The sequence below is a fragment of the Podarcis tiliguerta genome (assembly GCF_965153285.1).
Source record: "Podarcis tiliguerta genome assembly, chromosome: 8".
Lineage (NCBI taxonomy): Eukaryota > Metazoa > Chordata > Lepidosauria > Squamata > Lacertidae > Podarcis > Podarcis tiliguerta.
In genome coordinates this window covers 19497789-19521563 of record NC_139541.1, presented here as the reverse complement: position 1 = coordinate 19521563, position 23775 = coordinate 19497789, and the positions used below count along the sequence as shown (strand labels likewise).

The 23775-nt window shown below is 40.4% G+C and overlaps 1 protein-coding gene across 5 annotated transcripts in view; it reads right to left on the bottom strand.

Moving 5' to 3' along the window:
- PRKCZ (protein kinase C zeta) overlaps positions 1 to 23499 on the bottom strand; it is a 93110-nt gene extending 69611 nt beyond the window's left edge. Inside the window, exons 1-5 of one of the 5 annotated variants that reach the window (XM_083454008.1) lie at positions 23386 to 23499; positions 19385 to 19599; positions 14302 to 14423; positions 9261 to 9350; positions 8134 to 8184 (exon numbers count right to left, since the gene is read on the bottom strand). In XM_083454008.1, the coding sequence (XP_083310134.1) occupies positions 8134 to 8184; positions 9261 to 9350; positions 14302 to 14423; positions 19385 to 19455 (334 nt within the window). In that variant the 5' untranslated portion in view covers positions 19456 to 19599; positions 23386 to 23499. Of the gene's footprint in view, positions 1 to 2069; positions 2208 to 8133; positions 8185 to 9260; positions 9351 to 14301; positions 14424 to 19384; positions 19600 to 22623; positions 22649 to 22843; positions 23327 to 23385 lie in introns of those variants that run through there. The other 4 variants (XM_083454011.1, XM_083454010.1, XM_083454009.1 and 1 more) reach the window with 4 other exon arrangements.
- Between the last annotated feature and the right edge of the window lie 276 nt (positions 23500 to 23775).

Below are 23775 nucleotides of genomic sequence, written 5' to 3'. Positions count from 1 at the left end.
AAGAACATTGCATTATGAAGTCTAGGTGATAGCACAAGGTGCTAGTGAAGATATAACACTCACAATCTCTTAACTATGACTATAGGTTACAGGATTGCACAGTGCACACATACCTCACATACAAACTGCCTCTCCCTGTGGCTTAACTATTATTTAAGGATTAGGTCAACTCCAATATTAGCCATGAACCAAGACTAGCTCTAACAAGGATTCTCTCTAACCAGGTTTTGAAACTAACTATTACTAACTAAGGGATGATAGTAAAGGATTGAATAAAATTACCTTGACACTGGCCCTAGAAGACAGAGCAATTTATTACAAGGCAGAGCTAAGATGTGTGTAAGAAAATACGCCAGCTTTGCCATTTAATTTTATGTAGTATAACATACAACAAAAGCCACGCACTAGACACCCTAAAATTAAACTTCCACTATATGCAAACCAATACATTTTAAAGTGTGTGACAGTACTGGGTTGCAGCCAATGATAATCCTAGTCCACTGAAATTAATGGATTTGACTAAGGTCTATTAGTTTCAATGAGTCTACTGTGAGTAAAACTTACAGTAGTTTGATACAATCCTATGGCACTAGAAATGTAAAAATCAGGTCATGTGCTTTCTAAAGTCAAACCAATAGTACCCCTTTAAAGAGGTTTCCATACACAGACCAATGTCTAAAGAGGTACTTCAGATGCAGTCAAGGGCAAACACAGGTATGACCGAAGTAGCAGGTCCATATGTAAGATAACACCCTGCTTTTGAAAGCCCTCAGATTTTAAAAGTAGATTGCCACGTGACAGGAAGGGCTGCCACTTGAGAAACAGAAGCCAAATGCCACCATGAGCACATAAAGAATAGTTGTGTGATTCTTTGAATCCCAGCTATTATGCTATGGTCATTTCAGATTTAACGAAGAAAAGAGAGAAAAGTATTGCTGCAATTAAAGAGGAAGAAGTCATGTAACTTGTTTCAAACAAACAAATCTGACATATGACAGCCATTCCCCATTTATTTTTCAGAGATAAAAAACATGTATGAACTTTGGGGGTTGGGATGGAGACACACACACAAGCACAAGCACAAGCACACTAAAAGGGGCAGATCAGGGATTTCAGCACTGCTGATAAATAGTGGTACAGCTAATACCTACGTAACTGTTTACTTTTTACAAAAACGGTTGTACTACTCCCACACACACAATCTGTCTAACCAATAAACCTCATTTCTTAGTACTGTAGTTGCAGTACAAAAGAAATGCTCTCTGCAAGCAAAGCTATGTCTTCAGAGTTGCCTCTATAGTCGCAGTCACTCTTTTCTTCACTGGGGGATGGGTCTTGTTCACGTGCTCTGAATAACCTAATCATTGCTGCTAATACAGCAACAAATAAAGGGAAAACCTGCCCGTATGAGTTGCACAATATTTACAGGCCACAAGCCGTTATTTCCTTCCATTTGAGATACCATGTACTACGTCCTTATAATATGTTGCACAGATAGAACAAAAATTCCCAAGGGGACATGCTGATTAAACACCAGAAAACCATTTAAGACCTAGAATTTAATTTTCAACAACAATATACGGCAAATGGATCATAAGGAACAACAACCGGCTCCAATATACAAATACATACATATATAAAATATATACCTGGCAAAAGAAGATAGTCTTTTTATGGCTGAAGACTCCTGTGAATAAATATGATTAGATTCCTTGATCAGATTCTGTGGCTCAATGACTTGAAAAGGACATTGGAGAGGAGGGGGGCTGCTATACAGTAAACAAGAGCAAAATGATTCTTCCCTTCCAGTCCTCTGTTAAAAAATATCAAATAAAGCTCTAGCATACGTTAACATCAGCTACTGCACAAAATACAATTTGACCATTATACATATTGATTTAGTCTGATGTAGCAATGCAGTACCATTCGACTTCTCCTCAGCATGACGACAGAATACACTAATTCATTTTAAGCTTTTTTTCAAATGTAACCAATTAAACCAAACACTAAACAAATCTGTGAAATAAAGAAAACAATACTCTCAAATAAACAGGCCCCAACTCACATACCGTCAGGTTTTTTGGGATACATTTCCTTCATTAATCTCTCTTAGCAGCAGCATCACTCACTCTGCATACTCCTCTGTCTGGTCTCTGTGCCCCCCCCCCCAAAAAAATCCGTCACCTGGCAAGAACACGTCTTTTCAGGGCAAATCCCCCCCACCCCCCACTATGTCTCAGAGCTCTTTCAGCCACATCCCAGTGCACGCAAGAGGCAGCGGCGAAATCTGTGTTTGTAGCAATTGTGGTTGCAGAGGAGGACTGTAGGCTAAGGCAGCTAGATAAGCAAAATGCTGACTTCTATTATCTATTGCACCACATGCACAGACATACTGCATCAATGGCTTCGGTTCACAACAATCACAGTAAAGGCACATAAAATCTACAGAAAAGAAATGCATTACTCACTGGGTTTTATTCTTTTGCTTCCTCAGCATGTAATTCTTTATGCTTTACAATGCAGTAGGCATGCAATGAGATTTCCCCTTGCCCTTATTTCACTGATGCTGCTGTGTGAATAGGACTAGACACCCAGAAAGGGCGACAGGCAGAATCAGCCTGAACATTAAGAACAAATATTTAATGGAAGCCTGGTTATCCTGTTCTCTCTCTTTCACATCTCTGCCTCATGTATCCAGGCACGGGTGGTACTGGCTCCCTTGGGAGGCTGTAGCTAGCAGCTGAGGCACAAACTAAAACATGGCATGGATGTCAAGGAGCCGATGACAGAAAGAACAAATATTCCTGTAATATTATGGACAGAGACTTTGCTAATAAATATACATTCACGAGGCCACAGCAAGCAGCTACAACAGAGGTATTGTTATGGCTCTCCATAGGCAAGGAATCAGAAGCCAAAAGCCAATTCAAAACTCAAAGTTGCCAGCCACAGTTTGTTTTTTAATAAATGATACTGCAGCCACATCAAGCTGCACTGTTACTCCTCCAACACCACAGAGCCCAGAGACAGTTTCTTGGCAATAAAGTAGTAGAGAAGGCTTCACTTGCTTTTTCCTACAGAGTGCCTCAACCACCTTTCATAATGTGGTTTTAACTATTTCCCAAAAACTTAGCCCGGATAAATGCATCCAAGGCCCGAAGGCAAGTGGGTAACATTTGACATCCAAGAGAGATCATTTCATTTTACATCCATGAATCAATTAGCACATATGAACCTGCATTAAGGAGCTCCAGTACTCTACAACCTTACTCCACAGATCAGAATTCCAACTTGATCTGCATATGTATCAGTCCTGATTAAGGAAATTGCTGTTGTCACGCCCAGGACCTTTGATTAAGGAATAAAGATAGAATTTACACACACGTGATAATTCAGACAAGGAAGTGAAGGGGTGGGAACACAAACAGGGTCACTATGAGTTCAGAGACTGAACAATGGTGAAATCCTATTTTATATCAGACTGTTGTGGTTTGCAGATGGGATTCTCATAAGAGTAGGAGGAAAGGCTGATTACATTATTAAATAAAATAAGCCTGAAATATTTATTTAAACTTCTGAACAAAATATAGTTCAATATGTTTCAGGAACACAAATTAGAACGGCTGCTTGAAACAGATGCAAACTAGCCCTGTTGAATTAATAGTATACAAAGCTTTGCTAATAGGAAAATATAGTTATCACATCTTATTTTCAAACGGAACCAAAGCAAAAAGCCATCACTAACGTTTACTCTAAAAATCAGAGTAAGTGAAAAGCATTTAAGGAAGCAACTACTGCTTTCATGTATACCAAAGTTTATGGCAACAAAAAATGTAAACAGGCAGGCTCACACTCAAAAAATAAGGCCAGAAATCAAGGTTCTGGTCACAAATCATGTTAATACCTATTTTTTAATAACCTAATATAAAATATGTGGAGTCGTAAGGCAGAGGGGAGGGACAATTTGTCCAACTGCTCTCTATTCAACTCATTCCAGAAAGTCCATATTTTTGTACAATTGTAGAAAATTAGTCTGCACAAACAGATTGCTAATTTAAGTGGTAGCATATTTTGAGTGAACAAAGAATTAAAATTTCTCACTTATCCCTGAAAATAATCTTCCAGCGTAGAAGTTTAAATATGGCTTACTGTAAACACCAGACAGAAGAATGAGTGAGAATTTCAAAATCAATTAAACCAATGTTTATAAAAGATTTTTATTTACATTGAGAAATTTATCAATATAAATATAGCAGATTCATACTATATATCTCTCATATAAAACTTTATTTTACAGTTGACTGTATAAAGGCACTTAAAATGCTACTAATGACGTTGACTAAAACCAGATAATTTATATACAAGCATTGCTCACACTTGAGCATAGTCCACGTGTGCAGTACAGGCCACAGTTGTTTGAACAGTTAATAATTAATCCTAGCCAATACCATTTATTGGTTGGTAACCATCTTTAATGCTTAGTAATACAGGCAGCTCTCTCAGCACCATGTTTCCAGTAAGGTTCCATACCTATAGAATACAGATAATATCTGCGTTCTCAAGACAAATCCTAAGAAGTCACTCACCAACTGCATCCTACTAGGCAGGCTTTTCAAACAATTCAAGTGTGATTCAACCTGACCACTAACACAGCAGTAGCGTGAGCATTCTACATACCAGTGAAGAACTAGGTCAACCGAGTCTATACAGATCCATAATTTATATATGTGCCTGTCAAATCAAGACCTCTATGGGTACTAAGCTAACTGTCTTTATTATTCATTTATTCAGAGTATTTATAAGCCACTTTTCAGACCACAGCCTCACACAACAATGTACACAAAAGTACCTGCTGCCCTAATAAAAGTACCCATTTGAATAGTTATTCAATGAGGGAATCAAAGGGCTATATCCAAACTATGAAGCATTAGGCTTTGGTCTAGGGGCCTTTTTAAAAGCCACTTTTCGTAATCATTAATATATGCAGAAATGTGTTTGTTTTCAACAGCTAGTACTATTTCATTTACCATAGCTGGAAGAGACTGGGACCTGTAAAGAAGCCCCAGAGAGATTTCATTTATTTCTGAGATAAGTGGTCATAGGTTTCCAGGCATTACTACTATGAAAACTCACAGTACACCATCTGCACTGCAAGGACATAGTTCTGTTTCCCTGGCTATCCGAACTCCAGTTTATTTGTTATCCTAAGACTCCATAAGGTGTGCCATGCATAAAGGGTATTTAAACAAAGGCTGAATGGAAAGTCTGGGGCATTTTAGTACAATATACGGACTTTTAAGATCTTGGTTTGTACACAAATTCACTGCAATCTTCTATCTCAGGATATATTAGCATGACCCTCAATGTTTAAAAGCATGCCAAGCCTGTCTCAGTAACATTATCATCCGCAGCCTCCAGTTTTCTACTCAAATGCTGACTACCTATAAGCAAAAAGGAAATTGGATTTTACTAAGTGAACTAGCAGCCTCTGATTTCGAAGGGCAAATTCAAGGACTGATAATCTACTTTTTATTATAAGTTGAAATAGTCTTGTCAGAAATGAGCACCATCAAGTTGCATGCTGACATGCTAAAAGGGCTGTGTGAATCGATCCTAGGTCTACCCTCATCAAGCAGAATGCATAACAGTAATGGTCAGTGAGGACACAGATTGAATCGGATCACCAAGCATTTCTCTGACACCAATTTCTAGTTTCACTGTATTAAGGTCATTGAAAACTGAGCAATCTTGCCACGATGCTTTGGAGATTTTCCTGTAACTAAATAGCAGGGAATAAATCTTCCTTGTTCTCAGTTTATAAAAGACAACTAGAGTTTATTCAAGTAAATTCCAGGATGTGATTCTTTTAATACCCCAAACCTGTATGTGATTCTTTCCTTTCTAGCTTTGATTCACTACATAGGAGGAATGGCACAACTACTTCTGTACTGTATACCTATAAGGGGCTCTGAATGTGTAATTCTTGAACAGCAGCCCTCCCCTCACACATAAGCTGTAGTCTGCTTTTGAAACTCAAGGGAATTAGGGGTTCTGCTGTTCAAATGCTGCTTTAGGCATGCCTAAGGACCTGTGCACATAAGGTACCTGTATGTTTCAATTTTCTTAGATGGTCCAAACTGCTCTGTTATAGCAACAGTATATCTAGGACTAATTGCTTGCTTTCCAGAATTCTCGGTTATTATTAATGTTGATTCCACAGAAGAGGGTTATAAACATATCTTGTCCAGGAGGAGGGAGGGAAGCTTCATAGAAGTTGAGCTCCACACACAAATACCCCTTTTAGTCCAGTTTACTAACATAAACATGTGGGCAGGCAGACTAATAAAAAATGTTAAGGAGATATATTTTATTGAACCAACATCAGGAGATGAATGAATAAAGGGATATCCAGACTTTTGAATACAAAAACTTTATTTCCTGACATTATATACCCCAGACATTTTATATCCCATCTTTCTTCCACCATGGAACCCAAGACAGTGTGCATTTGGTTCCATGGTACTGACCAGACCTGCTCAGCTTCCGCAAAGTGGTGGTCTCATGTACCTTCAGATAATATCCTGGGATCTTACAGACATGGCTTATTTACCTGCCAAGGAAGACTTCAGTTACACAGCGGTTGGTTCAATAAAATATATAACTCTGCCTCAAATTGTGGCTTGCAGATGGCCTCTAATTGTGCCATTTTGTTTTTGTTTTTATGGGTAAATGCCTAAAATAGCTCAAGGTTTTTAAAAACTACCACCCACTCCTGAACAGCAGGCCCTCCTCAACAATGCTGTATCACAAATGTTTTACAAATTTCTACTGATGTCATTTAGCAACAGGGTCTGCTCTTTTTAGAAGCATAAATCCTAATCTCCCTCAGGCTCAAGGAATTAGTCATGTGCTTATTTGCATGTAGACTTAATGTTTACAAACTTTGAGATGCTATGTGCAATTTTTTTTGTACTTTAAAATATAGATATCATGCAACAATGTGACATTCAGACACCCCGAAATATGAACATTTAACGTTATCTTCAGTAGTGTCTTCTGCAGTTTACACAAATTAGTTGCAACTGTTTCCATGAGTTGACTATAGTTTGATAAAGTTGGTTGGATCCAGTTCGTGAAACTAAGGTTTTACTGAAATCCATGAGACAAGTTGGACAGGCTTTAAGTCCCACTGATTTCAGTGGGAATGAAATGCAACTAACTTAGTCTGGATCCAACAAACTAACTGCAGTATTTCAACCCCAGAAGACTAATACTATACTGACCTCACTATACATCTGACACTTTCAGCATCTATTTGCATAATACCACCCACACTTGGAAAAGTAAGGTACCCAAGGTACCCATATTAATGCATATTAATGCATTAAGGTAAAGGTACCCCTGCCCGTTCGGGCCAGTCTTGCCAGACTCTAGGGTTGTGCGCTCATCTCACTCTATAGGCCGGGAGCCAGCGCTGTCTGTAGACACTTCCGGGTCACGTGGCCAGCGTGACAAGCTGCATCTGGCGAGCCAGCGCAGCACACGGAACGCCGTTTACCTTCCTGCTGGTAAGCGGTCCCTATTTATCTACTTGCACCCAGGGGTGCTTTCCAACTGCTAGGTTGGCAGGTGCTGGGACCGAACGACGGGAGCACACCCCGCCGTGGGGATTCAAACCGCCGACCATGCGATCAGCAAGTCCTAGGCGCTGAGGTTTTACCCACAGCGCCACCCGCGTCCCTTTAATGCATTAATATGCATTAATGCATATATCTGAAACTCTGGCCCAACTTCTTCTCATAAAATACTATTTTAATACTTTCACAACTTTAGAAGTAGAAGGATTAGTGCATAAAGAACTATCAGTTTAAATGCTGCTCAGCTACTAAACAATTTTATGTAACAGGCAATAAATTTATCCTTTTCACCTATGCTGAAAGTATTACCACTTATTAATGTGATAATGAGTGAAATAAATTAAATACCTCCAAACACACTTCACAGTACATCACAAGCATTCTGAAGGACACAAACATGCTTCTCATAACAAAAATATTTTCAATGATAAGATGGCATTTTATACTGTAATGCAAACACATACAGAAGAATGGACCACCACATTAAAGTACTTACGGTCTTCTCCTGGACATGGCATGCCTGGCTTTTCTGGAACACTGGGGAAAACTGCAATAAAACATAAAGTATATATTTATGTCTTAATGAATTACATTTTTAGCCATTCACTGTTTTATCCAAAAACAATAATCATATATTGCGTCCACAACTAAAGAATACAAAGGCAGGGCAGTGTCTTAAAAATATATGGTTTAGGACAAAGCTGCAGACAACAGGGTTTCAAATGGCACAGATGATGATCCAGTCAGTACAGAAGGCAAAAAAAAGGACCTAGGAAATGTCTGCAGAAGCAATAGGTGCTAGGAAGTGATTTATAGCAGTGTTTCTCAACCTTGGGTCCCCAGATGTTGTTGGACTACAACTCCCATCATCCCTGAGCTCTGGCCTTGCAAGCTAGGAATGATAGGAGTTGTAGTCCCAAAACATCTGGGGACCCAAGGTTGACAAAGGCTGATTTATAGGATGAAGAGTACTAGATAAAGAGAGTGCTTTTTGAGGAATACTTTAAAATAAAGAAGTACAAATGTAGAAGAGGGGGAAACTGAAACATGAGACAGATGAGCTTGCACATCAAAACAACATCAAGGCTGGCAGACACAGGCAACAGAGGATATTGGGGCCAATTCATATGAATTTCGTAGTTTTTTATACACCACTGAGAGATATTTTAATATATTAAGCAGTACGGAATTTAAATAATCAAATCAAATATATCTGCTGGACCCAATGCTAAGCGGCCAACGAAACAGATCTTACAGCTATACCAGCTATGTTTAGACAGGGTTATTTCAAGATGGAGAGCATTACATGCACATGTTGGATTTTTAAATTTTTTGTACAGAAAGACATGTACATGCTTGGAGAGTGGTGAGAGATAAGATCATATATGGGAATAGAAAGATGCTGTGAGGGGATAGGATCATATCCAGGACTAGAAAGATTTAAGCAGCAAAACTTGCATTATATAATCTTTCCAAAAGGAGACAGAAAAGAAGAGCACAGCCAGACTTTTTGTCGAAAGCTTCAAATAGTAAAACTGACTGCTAAGAGGATACCATACAAAAAGGTATATAAAATTGCTGTTTAACTTTAAACAAATTGTTTCAGGCAGCACCATCACTTACCATGAATAATGAGCCCTTCATCTCTATGCTGACAGTACAAACGGAATGCTTCTTCCAGTTCCATCTGAGATGATATGGTACATGGATCACCTACCGAAAGAAAATGAGAATGAGAACAAGGAGGAATAAGTAACCAAATTTACATGGCTCTACAATTCATGGTTGTGTTTGAAATGTCAGGAGTGTAGGTTGGAATCTTTGACGCCAAACATAGATTAACTCAGTATCTCAGCAAAACCAAGCAGTGACAACAAGCTCATGATTTTGCTGAAAGAAGCTGATCCCTCTACAAAGGCAAGATTCAGAGAGGCCCATGCAAAGTACTTGCACATGCACTTGGCGGGTGTAGTCAAATAGGTTTTTTAAGAGTAGCTTCTCACACCTGAACTTCTCCAGATAATCTCCATCCCTTTTGAGAAGGGATGGGTCTACTTATGCATCTGGAATATCAGGTATAGTGCTTTGGTATTCTTGCCATAGGCATCTTAGTTGCACAAAGTTTCCAGAAATCCACTTGCCATGGTGGTGCCCCTCCCAAATCTGGCAATAAGGATAAGGCTCAGAAGAGCTTCAACTCCTCCAAATATATGGATCATTAGAACAAATTATAAGGTGTGGAGATGCAGAAGTTGAGCAAGTCACTCTGAAGGCTAGGTCCAATTATCTGTGCTAAATGGAATCCTTGCTAGTTCCAGACTGAAAATAGAAGGGGAGAAGTCAGCTTTATCTGAAGGGAGAGAGACCCTCCTAAGTTCATAGTTCACAACGTTAGAAATGAAAGTGTTTGCTTAGTCTAAATTATAACAGCAATAAAAGACTACAGAAAAAATGCATGAGGTTTGGGGGGGGGGGGAATACCACAGGGCAAAGCTGCATACTCTTCTCCGGCGCATGTGTGACATTGAATCATCGGAAGAAGGCCTAGTATGGAGCAGCTTCCTCTCTTGCACTCAGGATGAGCCAGCCACTGAACCATGCTGCACTCTGCCTCCTCCACCCACTCAATGTTGAGTGGGGCTGGCTCCCTGCCAGCAGATATTAAGGGGACCGAAGGCCATTCCACCCCTAGCAGTGGGCTCTTCAGTTGGCATCACTGGAAGAAAATATTTTTTAAGCTCTCCCTCAGAGTTCTCAAACGGTACAGGGTTCTTATTCAATAAATTAGTATCTATGAAGTGTAGATCAAGGCTGGGGAACCTCAGGCTGAGTATCAAATGCTGCCCTCAGGCCTGTCTATGTGGTCCTTTGGACTCTGCCCAGGTCACGTGCCTCAATGTCTCTGCTTGGTCCCCTCCTTGAGTGCTTTAGCTTGACTAAAACGTGTGGGTGTAATAATGCTTCTTTCTGACCTGGAAGGACATGTAGTTCTTGACATCCTTGAACAAACTGATAAAAATGACAGTAGTTAAGAACTGTTCAGCTGAAGATGTACATTCGTTTTTTCAATATGGTTGCTTTACTTTTAAGCTCTTGAACCTTGTCTTAATAGACAGCTTCTACAATAATTTTAAAAGGTTAACTGAAATCCAAGTGCATAACACTGCAAAGTATTTTCCTATCGTCACATGGATATTCCTTCCTCCAAGGAGATCGGGATATGCAGATATAGCAAGAGCGGCAGCATTCACATGTGGCAGGAAAGAATGGTGAACAGCTTACCATGAATGAGATCACTCCTGCTTTACTCCTTCTGTAGCAGGAGCAATAAACCATCATTCTTGGTGAAGCATTACACTCGGCTCCAGCACTGAGCTTGTTTGGAGTGCAGCAAACCGCAATGTGAAGCTAAACTTTGTTCTTGGTTTACCAATCATTGTTTGTTGGAAGTGAAACATACTGCAATCTCCAGTTCAGATGTAATGCCAAGCCAGGGACTGTGACTTGTTGCTCCCACTGGGGAAGGAACAGAAGGGAACCAACCTCCACGTTCACTGTAAACTGAATTTTTTATCTAACAAAAATTAATTTACCCATTGATTGTAATAAAACCTCTAAGCGGTTTACAATAAATATTCAGATTACTGGAAAACAGCTAAAATGAATGATAAAAAGATGAAAACATGCCAACATCTATGTGTCTGGATTGGCTAACCAAAACAAAAATGTTTTAATCAGGCACCAAAAAGTACAGTGAAGGCGCCTGCCTGGTGTCAACAGGCAGGGAATTCCGAAGTGCAGATGTTGCCACGTTAAAAAGCAAATTCCTCACAACTTCAGAATAACCATTTTGTGGCACCTGTAACAGTGTCAGTCCCACAGATCAAAGAAATTGAGTTGGCACATATGGGAAAAGCAACTCCACAAGTAAACTGGTCCCAAGGTGTTAAGGGTTTTAAATACCAATAGTAACACCTTGAACTTGGCTGGGTAACAAAAAGGCAACCAGTGCAGGTATCTGAGCAGAAGTGTTATGTGCTGACAAGGTCTTACTCCTGTCAGCAACTTGTGCTGCAACATTCCACACTAACTGCTGTTTCTGGGTCAAGCACATGGGAAGTCCTATACAGAGCACACTGCAGATATGTGAAATGAACCACTGTGACTTGCTCAAGGCATCCTAATGACCATCTAACATGTCCTTGCCTGAAATGTGCCAAAATATACAATACGAACAATAAGGGAATACTCTATCAGATTTTCCTGTAGCAAGTTGAACACTGCTACATGAATATCAATTGATATACCCTTGATATTAGAGACCCATAAGCAAAAGCCCTAAGAAATATTCTGATTTTACTGTTGAGGAAAATTTCTCCCTTTCAGATAGTCAAGGAAAGATCTCTGATTTCAGATAGCAATTATACAGGGCTCTGCAGTGCAGGAATCTTTTGTTAAGTATATTGAGGATCATGGCACAGTTACCCAACACATGTCACATTGTACCACACACCAGACTTTTCCCAGACTTGCTTTTTCTAATTCTAATTTTCTAATTTTCTAATTCCAACAGACTTAAAAAGAAAAGAGCCAATCAAGAAAGCTCAGGAACCTGAGATCCACATTAAAGGGCCAGAGCAGCTAAGTTCAGAGCAACGAAGTGGGTCTGTAGACAAGCCCATCTCACATTTGAGAATCATGGGTATTACAGCAACACTTGTTTCACAGTGAGGGGAATAGTACAAGATATGTACATGGGTGGGTTCTCTCCTTCAGTAAATAGTGATAGGTAGAAACTTCATGTTGAACCCTTAACTGGGCCACAAGAGCTTCCTTTCTTAGCTTAAATGACACATATGCTCACCATAAAAACTGCTTTCAACTCAGCAAGCTTATTGTTGGCACAACTTTCATGCAGCCCTTGCCAGTGGTCTTTCAGTTTTAAAAATGGGGGTAAAATCACCTGATGGAACTTCTGCATGCTTAAAAAGCAAGACAGGTTGACAAGCCCCCTTCACAGTGACTCTCCACTTGAATACATCTGGGAAACAGGCTCACTCCATTTAATGGATGCCTCAGCATTTCAAAGCTTTTTCAAGTTTACTGGGAGTAGGAAACAAAAACAAAACCAGGAGAATGATACCACGCTTTTAAAGCATGACATTTTCCAAAATTCTTTAAATGTACTCAACGACAGAAAAATAGGAGCACACACAAAAGCTAAACTCAAAAGCAAGTATGGGAATGATTCACCTTGCATTAAGACTAAGCACTATGTTCATGCTTTTAATGGCATGTCACTTGGGATACCTCTCCTATCAATCCACCATAAATCAATTCAGTAGCAGTAGTCACACTTGCAGAACTTGATGCAGCTGCCTGAAGATTTAAGTATTGAATAATACACTAGTAGCCTGGAGAATATTTACAGATCTGCAGGAAAGACCCTAGAACTGCTACAGTTCTCAACTCACGTGTCCTATGCAAACAAATTACACTCAATTAGAAAATATCAAGTTTCTGCATGGTATCGCTGAAGCATCATCTTGAAAGCGAGTACAAATGAAGTGCACACAACTGAGTCATTATTGTACACACAGAACTTGGAAGAGGTATGTTCCTCTCAGTATCTGAAGTAGCAGAGGTGAGACAAGATTTCAGAGACCCCTATTTTCAGTGTCCACTTGCCTTTGTATAAATTGATTCTATAATTTCTGCCAAACAAGAAGTGTCTATGAAATGATGTGAGCAGTATATAAAAAGATATGGAGAAGTTTTGTCTATTAAGCAATACACACTCTTGAAGTTCATATTAGGAAACACACATTGCAATTGTATAATCACTGATCTCTTTCCAGTTTGTGTGGGTATTGCTAAACAATTAAAGAACAGAAACCTGGGCAGTATCAAACAATCTGGTAGAATGCACTTAAAATAAAAATGAACAGTGCATTAGTTAAATGTGGCATATTAAGGTAGTCAATGGGTATGATCCTTCTCCACATAAGCACACCTCCTTAGAAGGAATCCCCGTGAGCTGTGGCCCTTCATGTGTTGTTGGACTCTCAACACCCATCTGCTCCAGTCAGCATGAACAAAGGTTAGGGATAATGGGAGCTCTAATCCAGCAACATCTCGAGGGCAAGTTTCCCAACCATGCCGTAGGGCAGAACAAATCCTACCCGTAGTGCAATCACAATGCATCAGGCATTCAAAAGAAAGGGGCTTACATTTCCAGCAAAGGTATGTATGAGAGGCAACCATAGGCCTCCTCTGCCCCATAATAACCTGATGCCTACACAGATACTGGGAGAAGGGGAAGAAATTGTGCTTGGCTGTATGCAAATCTTTCTGCGCACAGTACCTATGTCAGGAAGAATCACACCCACATTCATAAAGGAAGGTTATGTTTCACACATCAGAATTAGAGAGTACATAACATTTTCAGAATGGATTGGAGCAAGCTGTAATACATGCCTGATTATCTGGGCTTTATTAACATATGTATCCCTTGATAGCTCTTAAGTGAAAATTTGAAAACCAACGATGATTCAAAATTAAAAGTTACCTATTTAGTATCTCCATCACACCCAGTTAATTAACTGTGCTGTAAAATGCATCAGAGAAATATTTGCAGAAGCATATTTACATGAGTCTGAAATACCTTCATTATCAATCCACTTAAGGGTAATTGGTTGTTCCTGTTGTAAATTGCACATCTCTCTAACTTCATCACAAAGTTCACCATAGTTGATGGATGCACCCAGATTTGTTATGAGGATATCCCTGAAAGAGATGAATTCAGATTCAATAGCTACATGTGTTCACATTAAACCACAAGACATTTGCAAAGATTGAGGCAATCTATCAGCAGCCCTAAAGATTTTGCATTTCAGAATCTCACAGTTTTACTGACCCAACATCTGCTAATTATATACTACTCATTCATTAAAAAAAATAAATCAGAACAGTTCACAACTATACATAAAATAATAAAAACCATATAAAAAAGTTACAATCAGAAATCAGGTAACTCTCAGGGAAAGCTGTACGGTGGGCCCACCACTTACACACCTGACTCAAAACCAAATAAATAAATGTGAGTGGAACCCACAGCAAAGAGAGCTTTTAAAGCCCTCTGCCTTGCTTACTGTGCTCTGGGAAAGTCACACAAGGGCCCTAGGACACTCTGAGCCCTTGTGCCTCCTTCCCAGAGGCCAGTAAGTAAGGGCAAGGCTCATTCTGGACAAATAGGAATGGTTCAGGGGGTTCCTGGCTTTACATGATTTTGCCTCTGTGAGTGCACCCCCAGAACCAAACCCTCATGTAAGTAATGGGCTCACTGTATTCTTAATTGCCCGGGGGGCTGGGGTATTTTGGGGAGGGGGTTGTAGCTGTGTTTTTTAAAAATCTTTATTTTAGATTTTGTTGAAATTTATGTGGAAACTGTTCAGTCTGGGGTTTTTTAATATTTAATTTATTGTTCAGGACTACTTCTGTTGCAACATTTTTTATGTTGTAAGCTGCCTTGAGCATGGTTTGAACTGTGGAAAGGCAGCACACAAATAAAATTACGTATATATGCATGCATACATAGGTGTGACAAAATAGAAAAAAATTCAGTAGGTGTTTAAAAGTTGAAACAAAATATGCCTGATGAATCTCCATGGCGGAGCATTCCACTGGAATGGTGCAATGACACTAAAGGTTCAGTTCCTTATAGCTGTCAAATGAGCCTCATCAACTGATTTCACACAAGATATAATGGTGTGGAAGAATAAGCATGTACTTTAAAAAATACCTTCATCACATTCCTCAACATTTTTAGTCAGCAGGGCTTAATTTAGAAGAATTCTATGAACTGTATGTAAACAAAGCAAGGAATGCTTGCCATAAAGGAAGATTATGCATGATCACTTATGCTATGTTAAGCACTGTCACACCCAGGATATACAAACATCTACCCTCCCAAGCTTCCATGGAAACACACTAACAATCATGAATGGTACAACTCCCTAATGCTTTTATTACTAGCCTATTTGTTTAATCATAATATCAAAGGTGTACTGTACCATGAACAGACACTTTGAATTATTTAGTACTTTCCTGAATAATTCTTGACACTAATTTTGCAGTTTTGATAACTGTGACTTACTGCAGTTTGACATGTCTGATCACACAGAAATAAGAATCCACTACACACACACTTGCATTCTGCCATGCTACATTTTATACCATGATTTCATAAAGCAATACTTATACAAACCTTCACGAATGATCAATAAACCCAAGCTGAGTAAAAAGGGATCCCTACATTGCAATGTTAGCTTTACCCTTTCCAGTGAGGGTAACAACAAACTATAGAGGGATGCGGGTGGCGCTATAGTCTAAAACCATCAAGCATCTTGGGCTTGCCGATTGCAAGGTTGGCAGTTTGAATCCACACGATCGGGTGAGCTTCCGTTGCTCTGTCCCAGCTCCTGCCAACCCAGCAGTTCGAAAGCATACCAGTGCAAGTAGATAAATAGGTACTACTGTGGCAGGAAGGTAAATGGCATTTCCGTGCACTCTGGCTTCCGTCACAGTGTTCCATTGTGCCAGAATCAGTTTAGTCATGCTGGCCACATGACCCCGAAAGCTGTCTGAGGACAAATGCTGGCTCCCTTGGCCTGAAAGCAGAGATGAGTGCTGCACCTTAAAGTTGAATTTGACCAGACTTAACTGTCCAGGGGTCCTTTACCTTTACCACAAACAAGGCATAAAATCTTGCTATTTGATGCTTTACAATGTCCCCATTTTACAGAGGCTAAACTTAAAAGTTGTTCAGAGTTAACAGAGAAACACATCACTATTTTAAACAATGAAAATTAAAGGTTGCATCCAATGTTAGATCTAATGGGCATGACCAAATTAGGTTAATTCTAATAGAAGCACTCTAAGTAAATCCTAGCTGGATACAACCCTACGTCATTCCTCACATAGTGAAACTTGAGTGTTACTTGAAACTATAGCTAAAATATGCCATGAAGAATGTCCCCAAAACGCTGTACAGGCTGCATTTGTCAGCAACCCACTAAAATCTTATTGCACTGCACAACCAAGAGCCTGATTGACAATTCATTTAACCTTAATCACTCTGGTTTAAGCCAATGAACAGGCTGTTCCTAATGAAATTTTCACATGCAAGTCTTAAAGTACAATCCTATTCAGAAGTATGTTTCACCAAGTTCAGTGGGACTTACTCCCAAGTTAGTGACATGTGCATAGGATTATAGTCCTAAATGATCAACACAAATAAATCCAGCACTGTCCAGAACGTATACTGAGTTTTAAACATGCTGTTTTATTTCTATCACATATCTAGAGCTGTCTGTCATACAAGGAACAAACAAGAAGACCAAATGCAGGGATGTGGGTTTTCCAGAAAATTTTGAACTGAAACATTTTCATAAGCAAAAAATAATTTGCATCAGAAAATGTTTTAATGCCTTAGAGTGACCTGATTTAGCATGTTTATTTTACTTGTTTTTAGAAAACAAAACTTGTGACACTGTGAAGCTTGCCTAATACTGTTATTTGTAATTTGCATCCATTCATCCTTACCAATGAACTTATCAAAGGGAAATTTTCCAATGAAAATATAAAGAAGTGGTGGTGGCAGGGAATCAGTTTTTGGATATTTCCCACCTCACACTACTGCTCAAGTTCTTTTGAAGTCAGCATTTGTATAAGATTTCCTATGATATATTCGTAACTGCATACAAAATGGTATACCACTGGCTACCAGAGGGCAAAGTGCAACATGGCATTACTTTGCAGCACCATTACATCACAGTCACAGAGAGCTCTGCCAGAACAACTGTTTTGGTTGTGACTGCCAATGCTATTAAAGCTAAAGGGGCTAAATCTTAAATCCAATGGTTAAATTGTGAGTTGAGATACAAGGTACTAGTTGCTAGGTTCTTTAGAAAAGCACAAGAATGTGCCACAGCCAGGGTCCAAGGAAGTGAGAAACTAGTTCCAAGAACATTTCAATGGGCTTTTCACAAAAAAGCAGCCAGTGCCTCTGCTCAGCATCACACAAGGGAGTCTGAAAACCAGTTTCTGATATAACTCTGAGGTGGGAGAGAATTGTTCAAAGCCAAAGTCAAAACATTCAACTCGGTTAGCATTAGCTGTTTGTGAAACACATGTAATGCTATAGATCCTAAAACATGTTTATACCCAGCAGCTCAACTCTTAGTGTACACTAGTTTACTGCGATTTCCTATGTACAGGCCCACCAATAAGGAGTATAGTGGGTACTGCTGTATTGGGTCCAGGGCAAGAAGGGAGCCCCAACAATGGAAAATATAGTTGTGCCTTGTAGGGAAACAGATATATTGCAAAATATGCAAGCACTATTTTTTTCTGAGTAATTAGTGTCCTACCACCTTTCAGTGTGAGTAGTCTGACAAGACAGTGTGAGTATTATGACTGACAAGTGTTACAGGGAAATACACATTAACATCAGGGAAAACAAAGATTGCCCCAAAATGAACCAGGAAGGCCCTCCTCCAAACATTGGAGAAGAGACTTCCTGGTGCATTTTGAAAGTGCTTTTTGATCTTCTCTGGTGCATGTGTGACTTTAGACTTTTTTTCTGGATTCAGATGACAGACTTCCCGATTAATTCTGAAGCCCTTTCTAAAATCTTTCCTTGGAAAGAAGTGATTGTTGCCTAGAGAAAACAACTGAAAACTTCACTCTTTTAGTATTTGGTCCACTGTGAGTGGCCAATAACATGTCTGGCCAAAATCAGAAGCAAAGACATGAATTCATGTCTTTCCAACATGCTTCATTTCATGCAAAACACACACCCCGAGCATATTAAACTAAATAAAGTGCTAATGCAAACAAACCCACATCACAGGGGGAACAGCAGTTTAGAATGTGTAATGCAGTGTTATACAGTCTCTTGGTGTCTTGGGTTTTTTAAAATTGACTGTAGCAGCAACATGAGGGTGGGGGAGGTCTTATTAACTCCTTTCCACCACAAGGCAGAGCTACTGTTGGGTTGCTGCTACTGCTACAAAAACTTAAATGAGTATATTTATGCCCAACACTGAAAATGTTTTTGTTCAAAAATATAGAAGGGTGACTGACCTTTGCTGATAACATTGCTATAGTTATTATGAAGTATAAATAAAATTCCTACAACAAATGCTCTTTGCTCAACCATTGCTCCAACCATTTGCTCAACAAATGCTCCAACCATTGCTTGGTTCTTAACAATTTAACTTATGCAAGCATGGGCATCTGAACCTTGATTGCTGAAAATCTTTTGACACCCCACCACCTACAAACCCCAATATGAAGCACTATACCTGTTCTGGTACTAAATTGTAGTATTATCAGCCTAAAATGAAAGACCCATCGCTTTGTTCAGAAGAGCGTGATACACAAGTTTTGCACCAAGCCACCATGCAAACAGCATTAGCATTTCCTCCCAAATCTTACAATGGCAATGCAACAGACTACAGAAATTGATAAAAACATACGTAAATTTCATTCATTATAAGTAAAAAAAAATGGCTAGTCCAAGTCAGAGAACACCTACTTAAACGAAGCTACAGTAATTAATTTCAGCAGTTTTGCTCTGAGTAGGACTTAACTGGATACAACCCAATATAGACAAAACAAAAGTTGCAAAGAACCTGATAAACAATAAGCGAAATGAAGGGCAAAAAACATTTGATATAGCTTACCCATTATAATGTGTTTTTACTCTAATGAAATCTCTCTTCATATTCATTTTTGATCCCATTCTGCTAGGCATGGTACTAATGCAGCAGTCAAAGTTAAAGATAGGTTCTGAGTTTACAGACTTGTCTTCCAAATCATTCAGGAGAAATGGGGTATTGTAATAAATGAGCAGGCAAAGTTTCCATGCTTCTTCTTCCAGGGTAATAGCCCCATTAGGCTGCAGGCAAACAAAAAAGATATAAATACACAAAAAAGCAAACAACTGATTGGAAAACAGAATATACATTGTGCTAAACTAAACAGACACCAAGTAAGTCCAACAAATCAATGGAGGAATTCAGGTTCATGTTTTCTTCTAGTATCCTGATACTTTATTTTTATAAAATTGCTAAAGTTCCATGAAAGCTGTTTAAATACCTAGCAAATATATTTTAAAATTCTGAAATGTAAGACTATGCTCATTTAAAATAAGACTAATTACTTTTTTTCTATTTGGGAACAAAGTTGAAACAATAGAAAATTAAAGATTCCAGCCAGTGATGTCAGCCATCACTGCTTAGCAAACAGAAGGATAACTCTTTTGCAAAGAAATTTGCTGGCTCCATTCCTGACACCTTCTCTTCCCAGCACTCTTGCTAACCTTCCTACAAAATCACTGGGGTGGGGATATGGTCTGTGATCTTTATCTTCTGGATTTGCAAAAAACATTGGCGAAACTATCACAAAACTATTTGCTTCCCTATGTTTAAAAAGGAACTTTAGGAGTTTGAATATATCCAAATCACAATATCCAAAGCAGGGAGAAAAGTCCAGTCTAGGGATTCAAGAGTGGGAATAAGATAGGACTGCTCAGCAAGTTTTATTCCTGCTTACAGCATTTTCTACAAAGCATACACTCAAAAAATAGGCGGGGAAGCCATGAAAGTACAAAATGGCATTCTAGGTAAGAATGAAAGCTTACGCATTTCCCTAAAGATCAACTCTCTGCTATACACAACTGCATTGCAATTTTTGCTTTGAAAGTCTTCCTTTTGTAAGCTTTGATATAGAATGTGTAAGGCATGTCAAGGTATTCATGTAAAGCATGTGAATCCACATTTTAGATAAAAGAATGCAATGTTATGCAATTGTCCCCCCTCAGATATTTGTAAGCACTCTGGACAGTCATACATTTCCCTACTCAGGAAAGAACTTGCAGATACTTTTTTCCTCACACTAAAGTACATTTTGGGGAAAGTGTGAAAGATTTTTACACAGGTTTTTGTCTACAACTTTGCCAAAGCCATAAAACACTACATTGTTTTTTAAGAACTTACATTTAGATAGGAAAGTTAAAACCAAGATACTTTATTTAAAAAATCCTCACTATGTAGATTTCAAGAAACCCCTCTAATTCACAAAATATGCCTTGAGGCTATGAGCTGTCAACATAACCTAGTAGCCAATTACTTGCAAAGACAACATTAAAACCACAGAACAGTGCATTCCACTAGAATCCTATACCCCCCTCAATCTGGTAACAGTGCTGACCTACACATTTGGTTACCTGTGGCTACTCCTTCAGCAGATATGGGCACCCTGCCAAAAAGGAAAAGACTCCCTTAGAATATCCTGTCCTGAACAAATGTCTCCTCAGCAAAACTCCCCACCTCAATAGATATACTAGCCTCTTTAGCACATGCACAAACACACCCAAGGGTACTTTTCAGATTGGATTAGTCTTAACTCATTTTCCCTTCATAGGCTAGGTAAGGAGACCAGTTTTTCAGGGAATTCCACCACCCTGCCCCTCAAAAAACAAAAAACAAACAAACAATGCTATGCAGTTTCTGGACTTTCCTAGCAGTGCAATCCTGTGTGTGTTCATTGGATCCTACTCCTAGTTATGGGTGTACATACCTCTGGTTATGAACTTAATTTGTTCCGAGGTCTGTTCTTAACCTGAAACTGTTCTTAACCTTACCACTTTAGCTAATGGGGCCTCCCGCTGCCGCCAGCGCACGATTTCTGTTCTCATCCTGAAGTAAAGTTCTTAACCTGAGGTACTACCTCCGGGTTAGTGGAGTCTGTAACCTGAAGTGTTTGTAACCCGACGTGTTTGTAACCCAAGGTACCACTGTATAAGATTGCAACCTTCCAATTTTCTGTGGAGTCACTCCCCCAACATTACACCTGCATTTGATCCACATTACAGTGGTACCTCGGGTTACGTACTTAATTCGTTCCGGAGGTCCGTACTTAACCTGAAACTGTTCTTAACCTGAAGCACCACTTTAGCTAATGGGGCCTCCTGCTGCTGCCGCACCGCCGGAGCATGATTTATGTTCTCATCCTGAAGCAAAGTTCTTAACCTGAAGCACTATTTCTGGGTTGGCGGAGTCTGTAACCTGAAGCGTATGTAACCCGAGCTACCACTGTACCTCCAATACCAAGCTGAACCCTCCAGCACAAACTCTTCACTACCTTCCACTAGCAATGTCACCCAGATTACCCCACACATACCTCCAGAAAAACTTACCCACTTCCTCCTCACAACTCCGTTTCAAGACCTTACTGTGACTAAGCCCAAGCAGGTGAAACAGAAATAACTGCATATTTGTCCCCCTTGCTTGCCCCACCTTCATTTTCTGGACTGTAAGCCACATCTGTCATTCTTCCTGAAATGTCATGTACATGCTTGGCACTATATGATAATAAAAAGTGATACAGAACCAGCTCACCCTCTCTCAAACCTTTCTCTTAATGTTACACTGCTTCAGACCTCCTTCAAGTAACTGGGGTTGGGAACCCATCTAACAAAAAATACATTCTCAACTCATCTTTCTCCCCGCTTCCATTTAAAAGATCTCGCCTGCTTCTAGGTATAGATTGTAAACTCCTCAGATCTGGGACCTATCCCCATGGTAATAGAGGAAACAAGAATAAAAACACCCCCTGCTCTGTCTCATACTGTCACATTGCTCCCCAACCACCTTAAACTCCTTAGTGTAATGTGTGTACTGAGTTTCCTCAGACATAAAAATCCTTCGTCCCCCATCACAACAGGTATCAACTATCTGCAAAAGGACACAACACACCCATGTGTTTGTAAGCACCTAACAATAACAGCAATTCATCTAGTTTTATAGAAAAGTAAAGGAATAATCATAAATTTGCCTTTTTATAGAGAAGTAAAGGAATAATCATATTTCTTTACTTCTCTATAAAAAGGCAACTTTTAAACACAATAAAGGCACACTACCTGCACAAGGCTGCTTGCAAGCCTAGAAAACAATTGCAATTTATACTCCAATTCATATGAATCTTACTCTTCCTGCCCGCCCGCCCCATACCGACTTGTGTTTGCGGGAGGGGGGAGGCAGGCGAGCGCTGTCTTCTCTGCCACAAAAAAGAGTAATTTTCCTCCCCTCACCCGAATAAATTCCCACCCGCCCCTCAAAAACTCCACAGAAGAGACTCACCTTTCCCTTTCCTTTCCCCTCCCTCAGTCCCGCTTTAGGGACAAGCTCTTTCCACACAAACAACCCGAAAACCAAAACTTTTTAGAGGGGGGGGGTCGTCCAGAATCCTTCCTCTTCCCTCAGGTCTCGGGCTTTCCCCACCCGTTGGAAGTTTGCTCCAACTTCCGAAGCGAAAGGAGGGAGGAGAAAGGGGAGAGTCGGGATGTGGGGGGGGGGGGAGCTCAGAGTCCTTCGCCCGCCTCTTCCTGAGGTAACACCCGACCCGCCGCCTCGAGCGCGCCTTGGCTTAGAAGGTAGGCTGCTCGGTCGGTCACTTGGCGGGCGCGCTCCCGCAACCTTTCCCTCCCACCTCAGCGGCAGCGCGCCGCCGACACTCCTCCTCCCAACATGGCGGAGGCCAGCCCTCGAGGGATTTATTCCTCAACCCTCCTCAGTCTCCCCGCCGCACACGCATATACAGCGGCAGCCAATCAGCTCGCTTCCCCCGCCCGAGCCTCTCTACCTGCCGCCGGCCTATAGTAAACAAGAGGGCGGCCTCTCACCTGGAGCCGGTTTCCCCCGGCCCCACCCCCGAGGGGGAGACGGACCAATGGCGAACGGGCATTGGGCGTTACCTGGCTGAGATGGAGGGAGGGGGGGAGCCGTCAGAGGGGGAAGAGGCGGGGAGGGGAAGGGAGGGGCGAAGGGAAGCTTTCGGGAGCCAATAGAGGGGAGAAAGAGGGATTAGAGGTGGGATGGATAATCACCTGCAGCCAATAGGGAAGGGAGGGAATGGGACGAGCGGCTAATCTGCCTAGCAACAAGGCGGGCATGACGAGTTGAGGAGGCTTTGGAAAGGGGGAAAGGAGAAGGCAATGGTCTTTTGTGCCGGGGGTAGCCTCGCCAACCTGGTGCCCGCTATTCCAAAACATCTGGGAGGCACCAGGTTGGCT